Source organism: Berghia stephanieae, chromosome 9, assembly GCF_034508935.2.
Source record: "Berghia stephanieae isolate SIO BIC M18660-M18661 chromosome 9, UCSD_Bste_1.3, whole genome shotgun sequence".
In the NCBI taxonomy this organism is placed as follows: domain Eukaryota; kingdom Metazoa; phylum Mollusca; class Gastropoda; order Nudibranchia; family Aeolidiidae; genus Berghia; species Berghia stephanieae.
In genome coordinates this window covers 32,845,307-32,855,285 of record NC_088368.1, presented here as the reverse complement: position 1 = coordinate 32,855,285, position 9,979 = coordinate 32,845,307, and the positions used below count along the sequence as shown (strand labels likewise).

Below are 9,979 nucleotides of genomic sequence, written 5' to 3'. Positions count from 1 at the left end.
GTGCAGACGTGTCAGAAGGGAAAAAAATTGAGGTTTTGAATTTGATTCTGTAAATTCTGTAAAACATATTTTTCTTCTAAATTAAATTTGATATATTATTTGGTCCGGCTTCTGAGATATATCAACTTTAATTTTTTTTAAAGAAAAAAATAGCCTTCTCTATTTTTAGATATGTGTGTCTATGTGATAAATACCCAATTACTTTTCTTTTTTTTTTAATCGTAAAGGATTTCTTCTTTTTTCCATTCCAACTTCAGTGACCAGCATGTCATCCTTGGAAATAAAACTGTCATGGAGGTTAGTTTAGTGTCATATTTATAAAACTGACAGGCTGATAAGTCTTATGAGATCGTTATAATCATACTAACAATAATGTGCATGGGTATTAAAGAGTCATCAACCGCACATAACTTTATTAAAAAAAAACCCCAGCTTTTTATATACAGCAAAATCCACTAAACATGATCAAAGCGCTTTCAAAGGGTCCCTGACCAACAGCAACATGTAACATATAGACTGAGACATGATGCCTGTTAGGTGATATTACAATTTTTTCCGACAAAGACAACGCTGTTAATGGCCAGGCATTCATTTTACACCTGAGTATGGTGAGAGTATGTGAGTACAGAGCCTTTTCCAAGGGGGGGGGGGGGGGGGGGGGGGGGGGCGTGTGTGTGTGTATGACCATCAAGCTTTAAAGCCTATTTCTTATTTTAAAATTATTTTAAAAACATTTTCAGAAAATCAACACAGTGATGACAAAACTGGGATCAGAGCCAATCCACGGCCCATTGCTTCTAGGTTGGGCTGTCCTTCAATATGTGTATGCCCAGACCAGTGGCCAAGGGGAAGACAATTCTGATGACAAAGAAGAAATGATCCACAAGGCTCAGGCTGGATTTCAACACTTTGGGAATTGTGCCCTGCAGCTGTCTGTCTTTGATACCCTGGCCCTCTTGATTGAGACAGACCCTTTTTGTGGCAAAACTCACCTGGCATTCATCGTCCACTCCACCGTATTCTACGTTGTCTCTGCCTTGCTGTCCATTTTCCATGAAGACTCCTTGGGAAATTCAGACGCCTTGTATGCCATTGTTGCCAAACTGTTACACTGGGAAGCCATTGCAGACACAGTATGGAAGGATTCAACCCAAGGGTTGGCTACTCTGTTTGAGTCGTCCAAACAATTATTCCCCTTGGATTTTGGCTGCTTCATGAAATTCTCCATCTCTCTGGCTCGAGCTGGTCAGTCCAGTGTCAGACAGGTAACAACAAATTTTTATTATTTTAATGTTTAATGTAACATAAATTTCTAATTCTATAATTTATTCAATGTATAATTAACACAACATGCACAGATTTTTGGTGGCTTTTAAAAAAATTGCTTTCTCGTATTCTCTTGGATATCCAGCTCATAATAATTAAAAGTTGCAAACACTATTGGTACGACCAGCAGGTGTCTGGTTGAAGCCCTGCTGTGGGAAGTACAAAGTTTAGTCCATAAGAAAAGGCTCTTTAATCACATTCTTTCACCATAGTCTTCTTCTTCTTCTTCTTCTTCTTCTTCTTCTTCTTCTTCTTCTTCTTCTTCTTCTTCTTCTTCTTCTTCTTCTTCTTCGATCATTGTAATAACCTTTTAACTAGAGGATCCAGACTACAGTTCACATTTATGAATTTCAAAAGACACACTCACTCAATACACACTGTGATCATTTCATTTTTGTAAATTCTGTATTGTTTTTAGTTTCAATCATTTCTTGAGAGAGTTCATTCCATAAGCAAATGTTGGAGGGAAAGAAAGAGTGTATGTGTGTGTTTTTGTTCAAGATGTTTGAAGTGAAGCGATAGTTTGTCATGTCCTATTGTCATTTTTATTTTAGTTTTTAGTTTTATATAATGAGTTATGCTGGTGCAGCCTATATTCAACTTTTGGAAAGTAGATATCTTGTTTCTTTCGTGAATGTAAAATGGCCGCTAACAACACAGCCTCTGTCCAAAAAAAGTTGAAGGCAATATGTCTAACAGGTATCATGTCTCCTTCTTACTTGTTAAGCATTTTTGTTGGTTTTGGCACTTAAGCTCATTTAGTAGATTTTGCATAATATAAAAGCTTTTAAAAAAATGTAATCGGATATATGGTGGAAAGAATTATAATATAAATAAACTGAGTCTGGTCATCAAAAGGTTAAGCAATCTTGATGTTGTTTCAGTTGAAGAATTGCCTATCCAACATGAAAGGTTACACAGAGCCTTTAGACTCTAATCGGGCACAAGACTTGGAGGTCACCCCGCATCCAAATGTTTTTATGCTACGTCGCAACAAACATCCGACAGAAGGCAGCGACTTTGTCATAGAAAGGGGCTGTAAAGGAGAGTTATTGGATGTGACAGCCCTGCGCAGTGGATTGGCTAGTTATGGTCATGTGATCCAGTGGGATGCCAGATATAATGGTTGGCAGTTGTTGATGGCACAGATACAGGAGCTGTTGACCCAAGTTTCTCATGGTGCTGGTAAGCAGAGGATAAATCCAAAACAAATTACTTCATATCACAGAAATCAGTATAGATGGGAATTTTTCAGTATAGGGAAAATTTGTTTTTAACCAACTGTATTCCTTTGTTGAACTGCTAACTTCCATTTTATTATTATCATCCTGTTCTTTTTTTTAGTGTTTAAAAAAATCTTGGGATTTTGAAGTCTTGTTTTTTGTTTATTATATTTCTTTATAATTATCTATATTTACACAGTTATTAATCTGACAGTTGTTTGATGTTGTCTACAGCATTATTCTTAAATAAAGACTTTCAATTCTAAATGTTTCATCATTTAAACGATCAAGATTGATACTCAAACCATTTAGTGCTAATCTATGTAAGGTATGACTCCATGGCAGGACTAAGTAGACAGCTCTTGTTTGTGGCTTATGCGAGTGAAAAAGGGATACATATTGATGGATAATTTTTAATTACTTCATATACAGTTGTATTTTTTGTCTGACTTTGGAGATCACAGTAAACCTTAAACAATTGTAATGTGTCAAATGTTCAGACTGATTTAGCTGCAATTTTCTCAAAATTCTCCCTGAGATACCAATTTCCTATTTCCTGCCAAAATTGCAATTCTGTACTTCCACCCCACCAATCATCCGTGAAGAATAAAGTGTGCAGGTGTCGTGTGGGTGTGAAACATTGAAGCAAGGGGGGGGGGGGGGACGGGACAAAGAGAGATATTCATTAATTATTATTTTTTTTGCTTACCAATTTTGACCAAATTCAGATTTTTCATCTCAAGATTGTGATTTTTGTATTAATTATTGACCAAGGTTCGGTTTTGGAAACCAAATATCATGTTATACATCAACAAAACTATAATATTATTTCCTCATCAAAAAGACATGGCAACTGGTTGAATAAATACATATAAGATGGATTTACCTCTAACACCACTCCTATCCCTTGTGGCAGTCATGTTTCTTTCACATTCGTTTTGTTTCAGGCATGGTACAGACAGAGCAACTACTCAAAGTCACCTTAGTCATGGAATTAGTTAAAGAGGTCATGACCTCTGACCCATCCTCTGTTCCCGAGTTCACAGAGATTATCACCCTTTGCTACCAGCTCATCCTACGGTTTTCCGTCCTCTCTCCGGCCCCACTGGAGCTTCTAGGCCACACAATCCACTGTATAGCCTTAGCCACGCCCCACATGCCTGACCTAGTGACTCACCATTTAAAGCAGACAGGACTGCTTCCTTTCCTGACAGAAAACATTGACGATTTTGAAGAGGTGTTGACAGGTGACGGAATCAACCAAGGTCTTTATGGCAGCGTACTAGCCAGCACAGAGTGTCCTCAGGGTTTGTATCCCGTCACAATTGCAGTGCTGGAACTTGTCACTCAGTTGGTCATGTCGTCGTCGTCATCGTCATTGCAGAAAAAGGGGATGTCTTCTGTGGCCAGCAGTCGTCATCGTAGCAGTAGCAGTGCAGTCACCAGTAGCCAGCTTCCCACATCATCGGCAGAACATCTAGCCAGCATTCTGTTTATTCTGAGGGATGTCTTTCCTGTTTTTCACAAGTGGAGATTTGTGGACTTGAAGCATCGCAAACTGATTGGTGAGGCATCATTGAATTGTTATTGTTTTTTTTTATGTCCTGACTCCAGAAAGTCCAGTCCTGAACTGCCAACTTCCAATTTGTTTTTACTGGTTAATTATTATTATTATTATTATTATTATTATTATTATTATTATTATTATTATTATATAGACCTGTAAATTCTCAGTCAATTAACTGAAATCAGTCAGTTCGTCGAATTCAAATATTTTAAAAAAGGAAAGAAAGAAAGAATTCATGAATCATAGTCAAAGGATCGTGAAGTAATTAGGAATGTTCCACAGCGCTACGCATAGCTCATGGGCCGTTTATATTAACGATGGATATATATTGCCAAGGCTAAGCGACGCTTTTTAGAATTGCCGTGTCTGAACACATCCCAGTGTATTTTCACAAAGCCTTCGTGAAATTATTTTTTCACTTTCAAAACTTGTCGTGATCCCAATGGTAGCCAATTTTAACTGAGCGGCCGAGCGATAAATTTCACTGTTTCGTCTAAGCCAAAATTGACCACATTTACTTGGTGGAACCTAAAAGTATGAAAAAGTTTAATGCGAACGCCAGAAGTGCGTTATGAAGACACCTTCAAATTGAAAGTTATATGATTGCTACAAGCACATCTCGATTGCCTCACGTTGTAAACAAACTGGTTTCTTCACTGATTGGGTACCTAATTATAAGAAACAATGGTAAGTAGCCTAATTAATTCCCACGCAAATTAGTTTTCTGCCATTGTTTTGCTCAAGCGAGCTTGCTGTTTACTATTCATTTCGATTCTTTGGATTTTTCTGATACGAAGGGTTTCAGTGATGTTCAGTTTCAGTCAATTTTTATAGAGCTCATTTACAGGTCTATATTTAGTTTTTTTTTTTTAATTATTATTATTGTTGTTGTTATTATTGTTATCAATTTTTTGGGTGGAGGGTTTAAAAAGCTTTTCAAATCCCCCTTTTTGTTCTCGAAATATTAAGTGATGTTTACACATCAAAATAACAAATGTTCAAATGTTGTTTATAATATTTTTCTATTGAGAATCATTATATTCTTCCTATTATTAATTTAAATCGACCAATTTGTTCAGAAAGTATTCCTTCCGAATGTCACATTATTTTAATGCATTGTACAAGGATTGTGATAAATATTAATGTTTCTATCTCTGAAGTGTATTAGATTAATTTTGATATTTAAGATAAATGAAAGATTTTCTTTTTGCACCGAATTTGGATTTTTTTTTCATTCAGATTTGTATTTTTCAGGGCTGAGAATCTTCCGCCTAAATGGTAGTTTGTCTCCGCCCATCCCCATCACATTTCCTCCTTTTTCAAATTTGTTTTGGATAAATAAAAAGTGATTTTGAGAAATACTCAGAAATATGCCGTGTCAAACATTTTCCTCAAACCCACAAAATCACCATTATGTCTTATGTCATATTTTGACACCTGTGTTCAGTCTCGTGAAATTTGGTGACGGTCCCGTTTTTATGACGTCGGGCCAGACGAATGGCACCAGATGTCACAGTTGACACGACACCAGTGGGTTTTTATTGCTAGTTGATGGTTGAAGGAGAAGGGGAGACAATGGTGTCTGGATTTTATTTCTGTTGTCGGTACCTGTTGCCTTTTAATCTATCTCTGTCTCTCTCTCTCTCTCTCTTCTTCTCGTACCTTTCTCTCTCTCTCTCTCTCTCTCTCTCTCCTCTCTCTCTCTCTCTCTCTCCTCTCTCTCTCTCTCTCTCTCTCTCTCTCTCTCTCTCTCTCTCTCTCTCTCTCTCTCTCTCTCTCTCTCTCTCTCTCTCTCTCTCTCTCTCTCTTCTCTCTCTCTCTCTCTCTCTCTCTCTCTCTCTCTCTCCTCTCTCTCTCTCTCTCTCTCTCTCTCTCTCTCTCTCTCTCTCTCTCTCTCTCTCCTCTCTCTCTCTCTCTCTCTCTCTCTCTCTCTCTCTCTCTCTCTCTCTCTCTCTCTCTCTCTCTCTCTCTCTCTCTCTCTCTCTCTCTCCTCTCTCTCTCTCTCTCTCTCTCCTCTCTCTTCTCTCTCTCTCTCTCCTCTCTCTCTCTCTCTCTCTCTCTCTCTCTCTCTCTCTCTCTCTCTCTCTCTCTCTCCTCTCTCTCTCTCTCTCTCTCTCTCTCTCTCTCTCTCCTCTCTCTCTCTCTCTCTCTCTCTCTCTCTCTCTCTCTCTCTCTCTCTCTTTTTTTCCTCTTTCCCTTTCTTTTTATTTCTCTTTTCTTCTATTTTAAAATATAGAATTCATAAGGTCAATACATAAATTATTCTGATAGAGAAGTCTCCTTCCCCCCCCCCCCCCCCACACCATCATCCCTAGCACCACTACTACTACAAATAACACCACATCATCCCAACCACCACTACTACTACAACCACCACCACATCATCATCCCTACCACTACAACCAGCACACATCATCCCTACCTGGGTGGGGTTCCGACCTCCCATAGTGGGCAGGGAGGTACTTACTGTGTCTTCTATCCCCCTGTACCTGCTTTTCAATTGTTTCCTGTCATTGTCTTGGAATGAGATTACTTGGTTTTGTCCTGATCCTTGCCGGAGTTCCTTAGCTGGGAGGGATATAGTCGAATGTATAGTTATAGTTTTGGGAGATGATATTTTTTTCCTTGTAAATCATCTCTCTGTTATGCATTGTATTATGTTTAGTTTACATATATTATAGGATTGGTAAACATTTGAGTGTATTCCTCTTCATTGGGACCTGTGCTTGTGTCTGGATGAGATTTTTAGGTGATCTCAAACTCAGTACTTTGACAGTGTGCTCTTGGAATCTACACCTGTTCCCTATTTGAACCAATTCCCCTTTGTCTTACCTTTTCTTTTGTGCTTTAATTGTAATTCTAGAACTTTTAACTATACCATTTTCTTCCTTTTTACTGGCGCTGACATGACCATAATGTGTTGCAAGCGCCGAAAAACCCTTAAAAACAAAACAAAACAAAACAAACATCATCCCTACCACTACAACTACCACCACATCATCATTCCTACCACAGCTACTACAACCACCACCACACAATCATCCATATGACCACTGCTACTACTACAACCACCACTACATCATCATCCTTACTACAACCACCAAATGTTGTAATTACACTGTTCAACTTTTAAAATTCCACCGAGTTGTGTTAGAAAGTGCTGCGAGACAAATTTTGGATCGCATCTCAGTGAATTTTAGTGAAATTCAAATTTATAGGTTATGGTCGCATGGATGGGTCATTTTCTTCATGATGAAAAATTTCCTCCTTTTTTGTGACCAGTCATTCTCACCCCTGATTTTTTATATTCCAAATTAATTAAATTTGCAAGAAGACCATTTTTTATAACAAATAAATCAAATCAAATTTAACAACGAAAAAAAAAAATGAAGTCTTACTATGGTAAAATTAGTGAAAATATAATTATTTTGAAATGGAAAGGTGATTTTATTTAATAACCCATTCATGTTGAACTTGAGAGAGTGCCATACTGCATCAATGAGAGAATTTGTAAAGACCAAAAGTAAACCAGAACTTTTCTTTTTGTTCATTTGTTTGTTTCAGGACAAAAATGTCTTCAATTGTTCCACAAGGTCCTCAACTTCAGTGACCTTCCAAGACCTCTGAGTCAGACGCAGTTGAAATGGAGGGAGAAATGAACAATGACCAAACAAGGTCGTCTTCTTTAGCATCCTACCTGGGCTTGCCACCACCGCAATCATCGTCATCCTCCTCGCTTTCGCCATCAACATTAGGAAGACAAGTCCCCAAGAAGAAAGGTCCTACGATGAAGGAGTGTTGTGTGTTCAGTCTGTTATTTACAGGGGCAGGAAGGGCCTTGCTGGATATTGTAGCCACTGGTGTAGATACCGTACAGACAACTTTAGCCCAGCAAAGGAGGTGAGACAACTTATGTTCTCATCGTGGTCACATCATCATTATCATCACCATCGTCATCGTCATCATCGTTATCATTATTGCCTGTAAAATGATCTTTGCCTACAAAATAATCCAAAACTTATTTTGAAAATCTATGGAAAAATTTAATTTCATCACTTTCCTTGGGTTGAATCATTAAAAGATAACCCAAAAAATGAGTACTTTGTCCACACTTTTTCAACACTTTGAAAACCAATTTCTACTTTCATTTTGGTGGCAGTTTCTCAGTTTAAAAATAAAACCCCAAGAATTTCATGATTTAATACATTAAGACTGACGATTACGAAGTCCTACCCAATGTTTTCGAAATAACTTGATATTTATGTCTTTATGAGTGGAATGTTTCAAAAATAACTCATTAGCACAGCCTCAAATGCTAAAAACTGTATGGGGTTTTCTGACTTACTATGTCTTCTATCTATAGATAAAATGAAGTTGACGTCACTCAGGTCTTTGTTGTTGCTTTTTGCCATCCGCGTTTATGAGTAATTCTCACTAAACTGTATTAAGCAGACTATAAACGTTCAAGGTGACACATAGTTTTGTGTGTTGGTCCATTATACTTCCAGATGGCAATGTTGTGAGCTTCTTATCCAAGTGCATACTATCTATATATGATTTGTAAACATTTGAGTGTGCTTCTCTTAGTTGGGGACCTGTCCTTGTGTCAGGATGAGACATTTAGGTGATCTGAACCTAAGTACTCTGATATTGTGCTCTTGGGATGTACATCAGTTCCCTATTTGATACAATTCCTGTTGTCTTACTTTTTCTTGTGTGCTTTAATTGTAATTCTAAAAATGTTTACTATCCCATTTTCTTGCAAGCGCTTTAAAACCCTTAAAAACAAAGCAAGTAAATGCTGAAAATTGAAATGGTGATCCTGATACTCCAGACCCTCCAGCTCAAAGGCCAATTACGCCTTCAGGCACTTTGCTATACTCTTAATACTTGAGCAGCACATGATGCCTTCAGTTACTTCAAGTATATTATATTTACCATACTTTACCAATATCCCTCATCAGCATTCTATTTAATTTAATTAATTATGCCTTTTGCGCCACGCTATCATAAGATATCGTTGCCTAGGCATTCCACGAAGGAATATAGATAACTCATCAAACAAGATGTCTGATGTCAACAGGAATCACCCATGTTGTCCAAGTGAGCAAATTGGCGGTTAATAATCTTGCTCAAGGAAAAAAAACGAAAGTGCCTGAAGCGGGGCTTGAAACCGGGTCATCGGATCATTCTATTTATTACTGATATTTCTTCCTTCCCCTCCCTCCACCCAGCATGAATGAAGGACCGGGGGTGGACTTGGTCCAGCTGATTGAAATGTCCCTCTCACTCCTGAATCGTCTGCTCCTTCTGAAACCTCCAAACTTGGGCATGTCTCCCGTCGAGAGTGCCCTGTCCTCCCAGCCACCTGGCCAGCAGCACCAGCAGCGCCACCTGGTGTCAGTGATAGCCCAGTACATCTACCACAGACACAGTCACCGACTGCCTGCTCTGGCCACTGTCCTGCTCAAACGGTTGGCCATGGTAAGTAAATGGCATGTCCATTAGACTAATAGACTAATTTGTCTAGATCACTACTATCACTATCTTTATGATTATAACCATCAACATAATCCTCATCCTCATCATTATCATCATATTTATATTTGTCATTGTTTTTAACATTGTCATCTTCATCTTCATGACCATCATCATCACCATCATCATCATCATCTCCATCATCCTCATCACCATACTCATCATGATACCATGTCCTGTGTCTACAGGTATCCCCCATGTCCATACTGGCATGTCTTGGTAACGATGCAGATGCCATCAGAGACATGTATCTCACCAGACTACAGGCTGTCTCAGAGGTCAGTATTATCCTCCTCCCTCTCTTTCTTCCTTCCACCTGCTACCA

The 9,979-nt window shown here is 38.4% G+C and overlaps 2 protein-coding genes across 2 annotated transcripts in view; one reads left to right on the top strand and one right to left on the bottom strand.

The window, feature by feature from the left end:
- LOC144980074 (nucleoporin NUP188-like) overlaps positions 1 to 9,979 on the bottom strand; it is a 75,211-nt gene that overhangs the window by 61,846 nt on the left and 3,386 nt on the right.
- Positions 242 to 9,479, top strand: LOC144979363 (nucleoporin NUP188-like). Its single transcript, XM_078926008.1, has 6 exons — positions 242 to 297; positions 741 to 1,265; positions 2,211 to 2,511; positions 3,497 to 4,114; positions 7,681 to 8,016; positions 9,351 to 9,479. The coding sequence occupies exons 1-5, from the start codon at positions 292 to 294 to the stop codon at positions 7,773 to 7,775; spliced, it is 1,545 nt and encodes a 514-aa protein (XP_078782134.1). The 5' UTR covers positions 242 to 291; the 3' UTR covers positions 7,776 to 8,016; positions 9,351 to 9,479.